This window comes from Oncorhynchus mykiss, chromosome 7, assembly GCF_057628025.1.
Source record: "Oncorhynchus mykiss isolate SJ-2025 chromosome 7, ASM5762802v1, whole genome shotgun sequence".
In the NCBI taxonomy this organism is placed as follows: Eukaryota; Metazoa; Chordata; class Actinopteri; order Salmoniformes; family Salmonidae; genus Oncorhynchus; species Oncorhynchus mykiss.
In genome coordinates, this window is record NC_143028.1 from 37,111,124 (window position 1) to 37,128,335 (window position 17,212).

The following is a 17,212-nucleotide window of genomic DNA, read 5'->3' on the forward strand; positions in this document are numbered from 1 at the left end:
TATATGGCTCTGGTCCAAGCCTCTAGCTGTTCCAACCATTAGAAAGTCAACAATGCCTATCACATCAAACCAGTAATTCCTGCACTCAACTCACTGAGTGCCTTTTCTAGGAACTGTTAAGGAAACGTTTCTCCTCACTGTCATGCGTCAGCCTCGACACATGCTGTATGTGCTGTGGATGAGTCATCGATATTTTGTTCTAATGCCATACATGTCTGCTGGCATTTCATCATGTATGGATTGCTCTTTGTTGGATCCTGGTCTCTTATTCTCCATAGTCTAAAGTTACGAGACTGTACACGTTAGTTCTGCTGGCTGGGTGGGTGGGTTTGGGAGGTCAGTGTTGCCACCTTTGATTATTTCAGAGTAGGGCTGGGTCCCAGGCAGTTCTCCAAAGTGACCCTGTTGCCCCCCCAACCGTCTACCAGCAGGAGGCATACCCCATCCCCTCCTGAGTCCTGTTCATCAGCCCCAGGGCCACACTAGGACATCCTGCTCTTCCAATATGGCTTAATGTTCCCCACCCTCCACAGGGTCTGCCCCCATTTGGGTTGTGTCTCTGTAGCAGCAGGGAGGACCGGGTTAATTTGATGTGTCCAGCAGTGCCCCAATCAGTGAGCCAGCATGAGAAGAGAGGGCGACGCCATATTGTGCTCATAGAGTGAGAATAATGAGGGATATTTGGAATGTACAGCAGTGACATGAGCTCAAATTTAGGCCTCAATTGACTCTCACTAGCATCTGTCTCATTATCAGCGCTCTCTCTCGCTCTCTCTCTCTTTCTCTCCCTCCCTCTCTCTCTTTCTTTCTCTGCCCATCTCTCCCTCCCTCCCTCTCTCTCTCTCTCTCTCTCTCCCTCTCTCTCTCTCTCTCTTTCTCTCGCACTTTCTCTGTCTTTCAGATCCCACATTCATCAAGGCACACCTCATTCCAGACAGTGCTGAGAAGAACGATGACAAGCTCTACTTCTTCTTCCGGGAGAAGGCTTCAGAGATGGGCCAGAGCCCCATGGCCCAGTCCAGGATAGGCAGGATCTGTCTGGTAAGTGGCCATCATAACCACATACTGTAACTCATTATCTGCAAAAAAATACAGTCAATAAGAATGTGAAAGAGGTCATATTTTGACCCTTGCCTCATATTGTCACCTTTGACCCTGTGAACCCAGTACCCCGCCACTAATGATACTGAGACATCCCCAGAGTAGAGGGGTCTCCTTGGAAACTCTGCATAAACCATGAATGTATCTTAGCATTCAACACAGTCAGACATAAAACAACACAGCCCTGCCCCCCCCCCCCCTTCCTCAACAGCCAATGAGCAGTCTAAGAAACCCAAACTAAAGGGAATGCTGTTGTCCCCTTGTGATAAACTGTTGGAGTGGGAGAGTTTGCCTTTGGCCTCCAGTATTTACACATAAGCGCAAACATACACATACACACTCAGGGTAATGTTTATCTAATGATGTATGTATGTCCCAGTGGTTGCTGTGACTCAGAACGTTGTTTATCCTTAGAGGGGGACCCTGGGCTGTGTGCAAGCCTTCCCCCTCTCGCTGCACGCCTGGTAATGGACCCTAGGGACGCTGGTTCCTGCCTGTGTCTGGATCCTAAGCCCCTGTCCTCTGATGACTCCCACTAGACATAGCACTACTGGCATAGATACACATACAAGTACATGGTAGAAAAAGCACACAACTTGATCGAATTTTGAGTACATCACTATAAAAGCTACAACATAATGGAATATAACTTTGGATTTGGATGACGATTATTATATTACTCCAATATAAATTGTGGCACAAATGGCATTCTCTGATTTCTCCACTTGAACATTGTCTCTCAAACTCCTATTTTCTCTGTTCAACAAGTCTAGAAGATGTTTTGTAATGTACAAGGAGTTCTGGATTGGGAATAATTGTCAACGCGTTTCACCTCACTCCCTTTACTCTCTGCAGGGGTTGGCGTCTGTCCACAACAGATGGGGCAGACAGACTGAAACACAGCTGATGGTTTTACTCTCGGCTTCTCTCTAAACTAGTGTTGGCTGCTAGTTGTCTAAAACAGCTGTTGATTTGGATCTTTGGACCGGTCCACTTGTGGTGTTTGTGTAGGGGTCAGGTGTGAGTGACACTGCCTTTTGTCCCCCCCCCCCCCCTTGCAGAATGATGATGGTGGACACTGCTGTCTGGTCAACAAGTGGAGCACTTTCCTGAAGGCCAGACTCATTTGCTCGGTTCCTGGAGTGGACGGCATAGAGACCCACTTTGATGAGCTCCGTAAGTAGGCGGAATTATTACAACAGTGGTATAACCCAATTGTTAAGTTATATGTTCTTAAGGCTCGCACACATCCCACCGAATGTGGTTCTGGCGTTCGTCTACCGATTGTTCAACGCGCTGTGTTTTACAGACCACTGCTGACTGACTGACAACATTTTCATGCGATTCAATGGGTGCGCACTCGTTAATCAAATTACAACCGCCACTCTGTTCAGAGGTGCTAAGTACTCTCGGGCCAGCAAACGTTATTGGTGTGTCCGAGCCCTTGCACTAACTTCCCAGTTTTCCTCAAGTTTGGTCTTACTCCTCTGCTCCCTCATCTTCTAAACACTAAACATGGTCGGCCGCACATGAAAGCGACAACATGTAAAATGACCAACCATCCATTCAGACCCCACTCTGCAATCATACTGTGATATCTCTGTAACATCCGAGTTCTTTTGAACCGTTTCAAAGTGCACTCCTGTTTCGTTTGGGCTTTGAAACGGACACTGTGTGTGTGTGTGTGTGTGTGTGTGTGTGTGTGTGTGTGTGTGTGTGTGTGTGTGTGTGTGTGTGTGTGTGTGTGTGTGTGTGTGTGTGTGTGTGTGTGTGTGTGTGTGTGTGTGTGTGTGTGTGTGTGTGTTCTGGTTCGACACACATCCGCCCGTACAGGAATCATGTGTCTGGATTCTAGAGTTCTGTAACATTGTGGCGTCTGGGATTCTGCTGTCCAATATTCCATCACTGTGGGAGCAGATCTTACACGAGAGTCTACCTGGAGAATGAAAGCTCCTATGTGACCAAGTGACCGGGCTAGTCGGAAAACAAGAGTACTGTACGTAGGGTTACTGCTGACCTTTACCGTAGCCAAACAGGGATTTCTCACAGACCGTAACTCTTCCATTTTGTTTTAACATATACCATGTCTTCAGCTTTCCTTTCTGGTATAGTTTGATTTAGCGCAACAACAAAAAAAAGGAAATGGGCAAAGCGTTTATGACTGCTCCAACGTTGTAACGATGGGTCTGTAAAATCATTGTACTCTTCTTCTCTGCCCTTGTAAACCAAATGAAAGGGGGAATTCTGAGGAAGGTACTGCAGGGATCAAGATACCGCTGTCCCACCCAGCTTGCAGCCTGTTTTGCTTTAGACATCAACATCGCTCCTGTATGATAAGCATGTCTGGGTTCAGGTTGGCTCCATCAGACAGCAGTGGAAGTGCTGAGGGTAGAGGTGTGTGTGGAGGTGTCTGGGGAGGACTGGTAATGAAGCGCAGGGCTTTAAGGTCGGTCTCTGAACCAGCCAGGGGGGGGAGCTCCTGCCTGTCAATCACATCTCTCCTCTCACATGACTGGTGGCTCACCGTCTCAGGGAAACATTAGTGTGATGCGCTGTGCTGTGGAGGTCGGACTCTGAGGAGACTTGAGCGCTCTCCTTGAAATGATTGTGAACACTTGTTATTAGTAGGACAGTCAAATGCAAATCACAACAACTGATTTTGTTTTATTGCAGGTCATTTGTTTTTACTGATTCTGTTTGTTTTATACTATAGCCCAGTGGAGGCTCATTTTAGCTTAAGCCTGAGGGCTCTGAATGACCAGTTTTGATACCACATGTCTACCCAAACCACTCACTTATGTTGAGCAATTCGTCCTAATTTCTTTGTCAATGTAAATGTCCCATCTGCAGTTCAATTGCAGTCCGGGTCACTCTCAGTGAGGGTCATACTAGGCTTGTCACCCCTGAACGTTTAGCTACACACCACACGTCTGACTGTGGTTTGGTTTCCCACAACCACTACCATCAGGCAGCCTATAGCAGAGAGGGGTTCAGAGTGGGGCTGAGGGGGTGGTTGAGGGGGGGTGGTGAGAAGGGGCTGAGGGGGTGGTTGAGGGGGGGTGGTGAGAGGGGGGCTGAGAGGGTGGTTGAGGGGGGGTGGTAAGAGGAGGCTGAGGGGTGGGGGGGCTTATAGGGTGATTGAGGGGGGGGGTGCGAGGGGGGCTGAGAGGGTGGTTGACGGGGGGTGGTGAGAGGGGGCTGATGGGGTGGGGTGAGGGCAGAGATTGGAGTGAAGTCAGATGTTGAGAAAGTCTTCTTGTCTTTCCAGGCCAGCATTGGAACTACTGTATGTACAGTAGAGTCTGAAAAGGAAGACGGATTTGGGGGGGGGGGGAGAGAAAGTGAGTTTGCAGGTTTCCAGACAGTGTCTCTGTCAGGGTAAATTATTTTTTCTATTGCCTTTTCAAAAGTGTAATGGGGGAAAGGAACATTTGGTTTCTGGTTCATTTCATAGTTCCTTATAATAACAGAAAGGGCAAAACCTCAGAAGCCACCTCTTTCCCTTCCTTCGACAGTCAAAGTTGTTTATCATCTGCCGTTCTTTTTCTCGTAGTCGTCGTTCTTGAGCAATGGGCTTTTGTGTGGACATTTTGAATACATCTTTTTCTGTGTCACCAAGGGAGTCGTGTGGTTTTTATTTGTGTTTGCTGTTGTAACGCTGTGCAGTCAGACGGGTCCCTAGGGTAGAGACCATATATACAGTACCATCTGACCGTCATCAGACAGACGAACAGACAGACAGAGAGCGTGTGTGTGTGTGTGTATTAGTAACTGTTTTCCACCATCATCAACAAAACACCAAATTATGGATTTTCTCATTGAAGAATGGTGTTGCATCCTTCCAAAAGAGTTCCAGACACTTGTAGAATCTTTGTCAAGGCGCATTGAAGCTTTTCTGGCCCGTGGTGATCCAACGCCCTGTTGGGCGCACTTTATGGTGGTGTTTCCTTTATTTTTGTCAGTTACCTGTATATTATATTGCACTTCCTGGTGATATGGAATTGTATTTTGGGCATTCATAGGGAAAATGAAAGGTGCAGTAGGTTTATTGGTCTTTAATAACACCATACTGTGTACATACACATTGCAGAATAACGGCGTTTCTCTCACAGATGTGGTATTTCTGCAGGAACAATGTGCTGACTTTAGAGACTCAGTGAGCCTCAAGGAGTCTTTGTCTGCTATGACACATCAAAAAAGATCCAGCATAAAAGCCAATGATGCAACTTGTTCCAAATTTTCTTGATACCCCCCCCCCTGTCTGTAGCCAGGAGGGCTGTCAAACTGGCGTCAGATGTGTTAGGAGTTTCTCTCCCGTTTACCAAAGTTAATTCCCGTTCTCGTTTACGGCCTTTACCTGTCATTCTCTTAGCCTGCCAATAAAAAAGGGAGGATTTTCTTTGTGATGATTACCAACATCATTTCAATGCAACTCAGTCACAGCTACAGCTTTTATTAGGGGCCATCTCTCTTTAGAAAAACAAGGAGCGGTGGTTTAAAACTCTTAAAGTTTATTCTTTGGGAGAACCCTCTTAGGGCTTGATAAGGCCTTGGGCAGTAACATTTTGTTCTTCAACTTGAATCCAGAAGGTTTTGGAGAGTGTGTGATTGGAGAAACCTGCTGTTTTGTTCTTTGAGTATTTTCCATTTCAACTTGATCTTTGCCCAGAGATTTCTTTGAAAAGTTCAGGGCGTGGAGCTGCTTGATATCTACGAGGCTCAATATCTTATTTTTTTTTTTTTTTTTATTTCACCTTTATTTAACCAGGTAGGCTAGTTGAGAACAAGTTCTCATTTGCAACTGCGACCTGGCCAAGATAAGGCATAGCAGTGTGAACAGACAACACAGAGTTACACATGGAGTAAACAATTAACAAGTCAATAACACAGTAGAAAAAAGGGGAGTCTATATATACATTGTGTGCAAAAGGCATGAGAAGGTAGGCAAATAATTACAATTATGCAGATTAACACTGGAGTGATAAATGATCAGATGGTTATGTACAGGTAGAGATTGGTGTGCAAAAGAGCAGAAAAATAAAAATAAATAAATAAAAACAGTATGGGGATGAGGTAGGTGAAAATGGGTGGGCTATTTACCAATAGACTATGTACAGCTGCAGCGATCGGTTAGCTGCTCGGATAGCAGATGTTTGAAGTTGGTGAGGGAGATAAAGGTCTCCAACTTCAGCGATTTTTGCAATTCGTTCCAGTCACAGGCAGCAGAGAACTGGAACGAAAGGCGGCCAAATGAGGTGTTGGCTTTAGGGATGATCAGTGAGATACACCTGCTGGAGCGCGTGCTACGGATGGGTGTTGCCATCGTAACCAGTGAACTGAGATAAGGCGGAGCTTTACCTAGCATGGACTTGTAGATGACCTGGAGCCAGTGGGTCTGGCGACGAATATGTAGCGAGGGCCAGCCGACTAGAGCATACAAGTCGCAGTGGTGGGTGGTATAAGGTGCTTTAGTGACAAAACGGATGGCACTGTGATAAACTGCATCCAGTTTGCTGAGTAGAGTGTTGGAAGCAATTTTGTAGATGACGTCGCCGAAGTCGAGGATCGGTAGGATAGTCAGTTTTACTAGGGTAAGTTTGGCGGCGTGAGTGAAGGAGGCTTTGTTGCGGAATAGAAAGCCGACTCTTGATTTGATTTTCGATTGGAGATGTTTGATATGGGTCTGGAAGGAGAGTTTAGAGTCTAGCCAGACACCTAGGTACTTATAGATGTCCACATATTCAAGGTCGGAACCATCCAGGGTGGTGATGCTGGTCAGGCGTGCGGGTGCAGGCAGCGAACGGTTGAAAAGCATGCATTTGGTTTTACTAGCGTTTAAGAGCAGTTGGAGGCCACGGAAGGAGTGCTGTATGGCATTGAAGCTCGTTTGAAGGTTAGATAGCACAGTGTCCAAGGACGGGCCGGAAGTATATAGAATGGTGTCGTCTGCGTAGAGGTGGATCAGGGAATCGCCCGCAGCATGAGAAACATCATTGATATATACAGAGAAAAGAGTCGGCCCGAGAATTGAACCCTGTGGCACCCCCATAGAGACTGCCAGAGGACCGGACAGCATGCCCTCCGATTTGACACACTGAACTCTGTCTGCAAAGTAATTGGTAAACCAGGCAAGGCAGTCATCCGAAAAACCGAGGCTACTGAGTCTGCCGATAAGAATACGGTGATTGACAGAGTCGAAAGCCTTGGCAAGGTCTATGAAGACGGCTGCACAGTACTGTCTTTTATCGATGGCGGTTATGATATCGTTTAGTACCTTGAGCGTGGCTGAGGTACACCCGTGACCGGCTCGGAAACCAGATTGCACAGCGGAGAAGGTACAGTGGGATTCAAGATGGTCAGTGACCTGTTTGTTGACTTGGCTTTCGAAGACCTTAGATAGGCAGGGCAGGATGGATATAGGTCTGTAACAGTTTGGGTCCAGGGTGTCGCCCCCTTTGAAGAGGGGGATGACTGCGGCAGCTTTCCAATCCTTGGGGATCTCAGACGATATGAAAGAGAGGTTGAACAGGCTGGTAATAGGGGTTGCGACAATGGCGGCGGATAGTTTCAGGAATAGAGGGTCCAGATTGTCCAGCCCAGCTGATTTGTACGGGTCCAGGTTTTGCAGCTCTTTCAGGACATCTGCTATCTGGATTTGGGTAAAGGAGAACCTGGAGAGGCTTGGGCGAGTAGCTGCGGGGGGGGGGGAGCTGTTGTCCGAGGTTGGAGTAGCCAGGCGGAAGGCATGGCCAGCCGTTGAGAAATGCTTGTTGAAGTTTTCGATAATCATGGATTTATCGGTGGTGACCATGTTACCTAGTCTCAGTGCAGTGGGCAGCTGGGAGGAGGTGCTCTTGTTCTCCATGGACTTCACAGTGTCCCAGAACTTTTTGGAGTTGGAGCTACAGGATGCAAACTTCTGCCTGAAGAAGTTGGCTTTAGCTTTCCTGACTGACTGTGTGTATTGGTTCCTGACTTCCCTGAACAGTTGCATATCGCGGGGACTATTCGATGTTAGCGCAGTCCGCCACAGGATGTTTTTGTGCTGGTCGAGGGCAGTCAGGTCTGGAGTGAACCAGGGGCTATATCTGTTCTTAGTTCTGCATTTTTTGAACGGAGCATGCTTATCTAAAATGGTGAGGAAGTTACTTTTAAAGAAAGACCAGGCATCCTCAACTGACGGGATGAGGTCAATGTCCTTCCAGGATACCCGGGCCAGGTCGATTAGAAAGGCCTGCTCACAGAAGTGTTTTAGGGAGCGTTTGACAGTGATGAGGGGTGGTCGTTTGACTGCGGCTCCGTAGCGGATACAGGCAATGAGGCAGTGATCGCTGAGATCCTGGTTGTAGACAGCGGAGGTGTATTTGGAGGGCCAGTTGGTCAGGATGACGTCAATGAGGGTGCCCTTGTTTACAGAGTTAGGGTTGTACCTGGTGGGTTCCTTGATGATTTGAGTGAGATTGAGGGCATCTAGCTTAGATTGTAGGACTGCCGGGGTGTTAAGCATATCCCAGTTTAGGTCACCTAACAGAACAAACTCTGAAGCTAGATGGGGGGCGATCAATTCACAAATGGTGTCCAGGGCACAGCTGGGAGCTGAGGGGGGTCGGTAGCAGGCGGCAACAGTGAGAGACTTATTTCTGGAGAGAGTAATTTTCAAAATTAGTAGTTCGAACTGTTTGGGTATGGACCTGGAGAGTATGACATTACTTTGCAGGCTATCTCTGCAGTAGACTGCAACTCCTCCCCCTTTGGCAGTTCTATCTTGACGGAAGATGTTATAGTTATCTTAGTAATGCTTGGCTTCATAAATGCACATGACAGAGGTTCCAGAGTTATAAATGGAGGGTATAATGTTTCCTGCTTCATCTAATCATTAGATATTCTTAGTGATTGGCATTTCCAATGACTTGTGGCTGTGGGTTAACACATCCTATCTACTCTCCCTGTCCTTGAAAGAGTCAGCCGATGTCTCCCCCCCCCCCCCCCCCCCTCTCCTCCCCTCATTATTTTTCTCTCGATGGAAACCATTTACCCTGGAATTGTGTTTCCAACAAAGGGCTGAAGTGTTACACTTTTCAACTGAGGTAGTCGACTCTAAATTGATTTAAATGTTCCCCTTTTTTTATTGTTTTTCCTTTCGCTTCTCGCTCATTAAACCATTGGAGGATACAGGGTCCAATTACCACAGCTCTGAGGATCATGGGAAGCATATGGCTTCCATTAAAGCCTTGTTACCCCACAGATCTCCATTTCTTACCTTCCCCCTCTGAGACCCAGGAATTGGGGTCTGCTCTGGAAGCGTTCTGATTCAGGACCCCACAGTGGCCGGAAAGCCTGCTGACTTAACTAACCACTGCTGTGCTGTCCAATCCAAAAAGGGCTTCCCCTTGAACCCGCCTCCTGTCCAGGAAGTAGTAACTGTCCGTATGTCACGCTTTGAATTAGATCTGGTTGCTCAGGAATCCCAGGTGGAATAATAGAGCCTCCGGGTTAACTAAGAGAGAGAGAAGAGAATAGACTCCATCCTTCAATGTTTATCTCAGATTACCACTGCTTTACCAGAGTCCTTCGTACTGTTATTGTACAGTGAGAGCGTAAGACATTTTGCTGTGCCACTTTTGGTAATGTGTAATTCTCGCTTTGTCTAACAGGGGACGTGTTCATCCAGCCAACTCAGGACACCAAGAATCCTGTCATCTATGGCGTGTTCTCAGTTTCAGGGTGAGTCACGGACTGTGTGCCTCTGTGTCCCCCCTTAATTAAATCGCATTTCCACAAGTATCTGTCTCCATTAAAGGACGTGTAGAATAGATGTTTTTTTTGGGGGGGGTTCCTCCCGTGGTCTCCCGTCTCCCATCAATATTCATCGTGCCCAAAGGCGCCTCTGTAACACGGTCTGTTATTGAAAAAGCCTATTCCGCACAGTCTGCTCTGCACACTAAAAAGGCAGAGGAGGAAGTCGGTCGGGAAGGGGTTCTCCAGTGAGAGACTTGACCTGTGTTCCCACATAGCTGAGCTTTGATAACAAGTCATCAGTCAGCAGCACAGCATTAGGAGTCAAGGAATCGGCTCGCGGCTCCTGCCCCAGCATATACAGCGGGAGATTTTGAGTGGAGGATGCACACACGGAGAGTTCGCTCTCACACTCACGCCCAGTCATAATAAACACGGCTGTACTGTATGTGTGTCTGCGTTGGCTTCTGTGAGATACCTAAGCAATAAGGCATGAGGGGATGTGGTATATAGGGCAATATACCACGTCTAAGGGGCGTTCTTAGGCATGACGCATCACCAAGTGTCTGGACATAGCCCTTAGCCGCCGTGGTATATTGGCCATATACTGTACCACAACCCCCCCCCCCCGAGGTGCCTTATTGCCATTCTAAACTAGTTACCAATGTAATTAGAGCAGTAAAAATACATGTTTTGTCATACCCGTGATATGCGGTCTGATATACCACGCCTGTCAGCCAATCAGCATTCAGGGCTCAAGCCATCCAGTTTTTAATGTACTGTATATGTTTCCCTCAAGGCCTCAATACCCCTTAAAGCCCAGTTGATCAGAACTACTGTAGTGCTAATGATAGGGCCCTCGATGGAAGATACTAATATAATGCTGTACTGTACACCCACCACAGCACAGCAGAGATGATTAGCTTGGCTGTGTGTGGGTGTTTGCATGTCAGTGTGTCAGACAGCCTGTCTGTGGTGGAGAGTGTTTGTGCGGCATCGTAGTGTTGGAGTACGCCTGCTTCGTGTCTCTGAGTTGGGATGCGAGTTGATTCTATGAGCGGGAGAATGTAGCTAATTGCTCGCAGAGTGAGTAGTAATCCCATGTCTCCTAAAGCTGTCTGCCCCCTTTCGTGTTTCTGACCCTCCTCATCCCTTTACCCTGCAGGTCAGTGTTTAAGGGCTCAGCAGTGTGTGTCTACTCCATGGCTGACATCCGTCAGGTCTTCAATGGACCCTATGCTCACAAGGAGGGGCCCAACTACCAGTGGGTGGCCTACACTGGGAAGATCCCTTACCCTCGGCCTGGGACGGTGAGTGACATGCAGAGGGTGGCACACACACACACACACACACATATATATATATATTTGTAAATTCAATTAAATAATACATTTAACATGGCTGGTTCTGCCCTCTTTCTAAACCCAGTGTCCCGGAGGTACGTTCACCCCCAACATGAAGTCCACTAAGGATTACCCAGACGAGGTGATTAACTTCATGCGGAACCACCCCACCATGTACCACGCTGTATACCCAATACACAAGCGCCCCCTGGTGGTCCGGAACAACGTGGACTATGAGTTCACCACCATCACCGTGGACCAGGTGGCCGCTGCCGATGGGAGCTACGAGGTCCTATTCCTGGGGACAGGTCAGTGCCCGCCTGTTGGTTGATTTGATAGACTTGTTATTGTATGTGTGTTTTCACATCTGTGATAGATTCAGAGATCTAAAACAATCTACGATCTGGGGAACCTATTGTGGTTAGGATTTTATTAGAAGGGCTTGTCTTCTCAAAGACTGGAGAACATAAAGCCTACTATCTTTACAGATGGGAGAGTTACTGTAATTTGAGTTACTGTAATTAGAGTTACTGTAATTGTTTTGGGAATGTACGGTAGAACTACCCTGGTCATCGTCTGGCAGTACTTCACACAGCCTTTCCCTGTGGCCATAAATCATGTGGATCTGAGGGTGGGAGCTGGGAACCCCTAGGGCTGCTGACTTTACGGTGTTCAGCCTGGTGATGAATGTTTGTCGAACACTGTACAAGACGAGGGGATTCCTCCTATTATCCTCATGGCATTTGACCTTATATGGACAAATGTTTTGGAGGGAAGTGGATATGAGTAGAGGATGTGTGAGGGAGGGAGCAGGCCAGAGAGGACTAGATTAGAGGTTAACCTGATCACTCCTCTTGGCAGAGATGGGCAATATTTCTGTTACATTTATTTGAAATTCGTATTTTGTCATTTGAATTACATTGGGCTACACTCCAATGTATTTTGATATTTGGTGTTTTCCAAATAATGTATTTTGTATTTTCAAAATACAAAATACTTTAATATACCATTTTTTTGTGGTTTGCATTTTGTGTCTCCCTTTCACCCTGCATTGGTATTAGAAGTCTGACTATAGTGAGGACTATAGGACTATAGTGTGATAAGAGTGTCTGCTTAATCAACTAAATATAAATGTATATGTAAAAATAAACAACTGAAAAGCATGTTGAGTATTATTCTAATGAGCTCCGCCCTGAAACAAGGCCAATAATATTACCCAGTGTGCTTTGCACTTAATTTTGGTATGTTCATTTTCACATATACATGTACTTTTTGGTCGTTTAGCAAAGGATTTCCCAAACTCAGTCCTTGATCTTTAGGGTATTTTGTCATTGTATTTTGTAATTTTTTCTTTTTGGGTCTTCAGACAGGGGGACAGTTCAGAAGGTGATTGTCCTGCCCAGAGATGACCTGCAGACTGAAGAGCTGGTCCTGGAGGAGGTGGAAGTGTTCAGGGTGAGTCTCTTATTCTCTCTTATTCTCTCTTCTCTGTTGTCTTTCTCATTCTCTTTATTTCTCTCTCCCTCTTTCTCTCTCTCTCTCCCTCTCTCTCTCTCTCTCTCTCTCTCTCTCTCTCTCTCTCTTTCTCTCTCTCTCTCTCTCTCTCTCTCTCACTCTCTCTCTCTCTCTCTCTCTCTCTCTCTCTCTCTCTCTCTCTCTCTCTCTCTCGTAGTATCTTTCTATTTTTGTCTATTTATTTCTTTGTTCATTTGACATGCCATTGCACCAGATGTAGCTATTTTCATCCATAGTCTCTGGAGTATTCCTCAGATGAGAAACATTTATTGTGTGGGAACGCCTTTCCAACTTCCATTCTACTCCTATAAAGATCTGCTGCTATCTTTTATGATTCAGGTGCCAACTCCCATAACCACCATGAAGATTTCATCCAAAAGGGTAAGCTGATACATGTCCACGGTCTGATGGTTCAGTGTGCACAATTTCAGAATTGTGTCTTCCCATAAAATATCCCATGAATCAATGCAGAGTGTAAAAAGTGAATTGCCAACATCTGGATGACGCAACATTTCCCCACTTGGTCTCTCTTCCTCTCTCACTCTCTGTCTCTCCATCTCTTTCTCCCTACAGCAACAGCTGTACGTGGGTTCAGTGTTGGGTGTGACCCACCTGGCCCTCCATCGCTGTGACGTGTACGGGGAGGCGTGTGCTGACTGCTGCCTGGCCCGGGACCCTTACTGCGCCTGGGACGGCAAGTCCTGTACCCGCTACTCCGCCTCGCAGAAGAGGTGAGTTCCAAGAGAGTGCGTTTGTCTTTGTCTGTTGCTCGTCTGTCGGGAACGACAACCCTTACCGATATAATGTTTTCCATCATGGCTATACTATTTCATTTGTCCGATTTTTATTTTATTCACTGCACATTTTCAGTTTGTGGAACGTAGCGTAGTTAACCTCTTTTTATTTGGCGAATGTTGATCTGACCCCTCTAGGCGCAGCCGTCGACAGGATGTAAAGTATGGCAACCCAATCCGCCAGTGCAGAGGCTATAACTCTAACGGTGAGCTGACAAGAACACTCTAACGTACCCCAAAATAGACACTCAAACGGTGCCGAAATGTTCACTGTGACAGAAGCGGTACCCACTAGTGTCGTATGTGACTCACGGAATGTGGGTGCGGTTGACATTTCTGCCGAGGAATAGTTGACCGATTTGGTCGGTTGCAGTAAAGAGACGTTGAGAAATGAGAAATGACGCCTCAAACGTGTTTGAATAATGCTTGTGACGATGCTTTGCCGCAGCCAATAAGAACACGCTGGAGATGGTGCAGTATGGGGTGGAGGGCAGCACTACGTTCCTGGAGTGTCAGGCCAGGTCCCCTCATGTGTCTCTCAAATGGCACCTGCAGAGGGAGAACAGCGACAGGAAGAAAGAGGTGAGTCGGGAACTCTCATCCCACTGCAGCTATGTACTGTATTGGGTCTTCTACTGCTTGACATCGAAAGGATAGGTCAACAATCAGAGGGACTCCTTAGTCATTGAACAATATGGCCTGCTGTTTGTGTGTGTGTGGGGGGGGGGGGGGGGGGGAATGGTTGCTAAAGTGCAATGATAAATGAATGGCGTCTCGCTCTCCCTGCTCTTAGATCCGCTCTGAGGGCCGGACTGTGAAAACAGAGCAAGGTCTGCTGCTGCGTTCCCTCCAATCGTCCGACAGCGGCGTCTACCAGTGCACGTCCACAGAGAAGAACTTCAAACACACGCTGGTCAAGCTGCAGCTGGTGGTCCTGTCCAGTCGCACGGTCAACAGTGTCCTGGTGGAGACGGGCAACCCGGCCCTGCCACCCCTCCAGTCCAGCGCCTGGACCCCCAGCGCGGGTCAGTACAAGGACCTGCTGACCATCCTGAGCCAGCCGGAGATGGGTCTGATCAACCAGTACTGTCAGGACTACTGGCAGCTGGGAGAGGGCAGTCCGGGGGACCCCATACTGGCCATCAGCAAGGCCCGGGGACTCAAGGAGCTGAAAGAGCAGAAGAAGCCCCGCAACCGCCGGCATCACAACGATGAGGATAAGCACGAGGACGACAAAGATGAGCACACCAACCTAGCCGAGACATGAGGCCCCTGGACTTACACCACATGCCGCACACTAACCCCCTACACCACGACACCCAATCCCTTGTCCCCTCCGCTCTCTCCCTCTCTGCACAGCCCTCCGAAAATGGGAAAGACTTCAATTGAAAGCATTCAAAAACTGAATAATCAAAAGCAACCAGAAAGAGAAACCACTACAAATAGCAAAAATAGTAAGCAACGAACAGATTCTTCTTAACTGTTAAAAAAAAAAAAAGATACACAGTATTTATTGTAGGTTGTACATAGTAAGATTCTGTGGATTTCTTTGTCCTTAAATAGAAAAACTAGGCTTTTTTTTTGTGAATAGGTAGATCTGTGCAAATATTATTGTTATTATGATGCTATTATCGTTGTTAGTGTCATTGTTTATTACAACTTGTGTTATTATATGGCAAAGATCTTTGTGTTCTGTCTTTTGGAGGGAGCGCGGAGAAACGTTGAAAGGACATTTGAAGGTGTAAATACCTCCAGCTGTTTGGACTCAGAGGAATACCTTCAGAAAGGTTTTGGTATGTTGGCACCATGTTGGGTCCATTTGACTGCTGGCAGTATGTAGTCTTTGAGGTGGGACGAGTCAGATCACTGATGGAGTGACGACCCGGACCCTCCCCCAAAGCCATGATGGACAATTAATTCCCACAGCCAATGGACTATAAGGATGACACTTCATAGCATTTCATTGGACACGCAGAGAGACGAGGAAATTGACCGTAAGAGACTGCAGCTTCGAGTTGGTCCCACGGCCACAGAGAGACACTAGAGTGAAAAGTCTGGTGGGAAATGAACGCCCTCCTTCTCCGCTGAACTGACCCTGGGGTGAAACAACTGACCCTGGGGTGACCCCAAATCCCCTCAACCCCAAATCCCCTGTGTTCCACTCTTCTTGGGCCATGTGGTCCAATATGGCTTTCTGTCTATCCCATGTGTTACATTTGCTTTCATATTCCCAGTCTCCTCCAGAACTAGTTGATGTGGGCTGTTTGTGTAGAGTATCTGTAAATATAACACTCAATGTTGTACCCTTGAGGCCATGATGGTTAGAATAAGCTGTTTTGTTTTTTTGGGGGGGGGGGATTGTTTGTTGTTATGGGATTTAAATAGCATTGCCTTCTCTTTGTACACCATTGTTCAATTGAGATTAAAACGTCAAGCAGGCAGCTAAATCATTTGTGCCAATTTGATTATGCACAGTTATGACAAGAGATAGAGAACTTTTTCACTTCTTGTTGAATCTGATCCCATTCTCTGAGTTTCCAAACTAAGCCGTAAATATACTGGTTTGCATTCCAGCCATTACCCGGTCTCCTTATGGGTTCAGTTGTTTCATAGGAAATGTACATAACATTTCTCAACTCCTCCAATCGTCCCATGTAGTTTAATATCACAGCTCTCTTAGTAATGCACCGTTAGTCCACATCAACTAGCGGGAGGATTCCGCCCGCACTGATTTGTCAGTTGAGGGACTAGCATCGCGTAGGAGTGATGCCACCTGACGTACGACAACGGTTAGCCCATGTAAGTCACGAAAGCGAAAGTGCATGAAGACTGTTTGATTGGTTGGAGAGGGACACCGTAGGTTTCTCTGAGCTGTTATCCAGCTCCCACAGAAGGTAAACGTTACATAACTCTCACTAGAATTTAAGCAACTTCTCTGATCAGCCTGTGTTGATGGCATTCCGCCTGGAAAGGTGTCACATGCCACAAATGTGTATCGCGGAACGTCTCCATGTATATAGCTACAGTCACTAGAATGATCAGCTCTTGAAAACACACGCCAAACTCTTTGGGACGGTGGCTTTTCATTGTGCGCATGAAATGTATAATGTCCTGTTTGTGATACTAGTTCAACAAGCTACAGTATGTTGCTGCGGATGTCAGTGGATGTCTCTCTTGTTGCGGGAACATGGGAATAATGTCAGTGCAAGGAAAGGCAGATAGACTCATACCCTAGTGATGGAATAGTCAAAACACAGGAGATGTACACTGAGTGTATAAAATATTAGGAACACCTTCCTAATATTGAGTTACACCCCACCCCTTTTGCCCTCAGAACAGGCTCAATTCGATGTTCTTAATGTTTTGTACACTCAGTGTAGGCCCCTATGTCTCTCCCTCTCTTTCTCTCTCCCTCTCTCCTCCTCTCTCTTTCTCGCTCTCTTTCCCTCTCGCCTCTCTCTTTCTTTATCTCTCCCTCCAAAAAGGTACAATTGATTTGCATATTTTAAATATATGCATATTTGGTTATTGTTTGGTATGGGTCAATGAGGAAAAATCAGTTCATATAACATAAAGCACAGTTGATGTTATTGTAATGACTTGTGTAAATTACTCTAACCTTTCTCGTTGATGTTGCTGACTAAAAAAAATTAAAGCTCTATATTTGATAAAAACAGATCCGTTTTTGATATTCATATGGTGCATGGATATCTATATACAGTT

The 17,212-nt window shown here is 46.6% G+C and overlaps 1 protein-coding gene across 4 annotated transcripts in view; it reads left to right on the forward strand.

The window, feature by feature from the left end:
• Window positions 1-17,163, forward strand: part of LOC110527789 (semaphorin-3F) — a 78,930-nt gene extending 61,767 nt beyond the window's left edge. For 2 of the 4 annotated variants that reach the window (XM_036983268.2, XM_036983270.2), the window contains 11 exons: window positions 902-1,041; window positions 2,163-2,277; window positions 9,756-9,825; window positions 11,003-11,147; window positions 11,266-11,488; window positions 12,547-12,635; window positions 13,035-13,076; window positions 13,269-13,426; window positions 13,628-13,695; window positions 13,938-14,071; window positions 14,283-17,163. In XM_036983268.2, coding sequence (XP_036839163.1) covers window positions 902-1,041; window positions 2,163-2,277; window positions 9,756-9,825; window positions 11,003-11,147; window positions 11,266-11,488; window positions 12,547-12,635; window positions 13,035-13,076; window positions 13,269-13,426; window positions 13,628-13,695; window positions 13,938-14,071; window positions 14,283-14,756 — 1,658 coding nt within the window. In that variant the 3' untranslated portion in view covers window positions 14,757-17,163. Of the gene's footprint in view, window positions 1-901; window positions 1,042-2,162; window positions 2,278-9,755; window positions 9,826-11,002; window positions 11,148-11,265; window positions 11,489-12,546; window positions 12,636-13,034; window positions 13,077-13,268; window positions 13,427-13,611; window positions 13,696-13,937; window positions 14,072-14,282 lie in introns of all 4 variants that reach the window. The other 2 variants (XM_090240871.1, XM_090240870.1) reach the window with 1 other exon arrangement.
• Window positions 17,164-17,212: the final 49 nt, after the last annotated feature.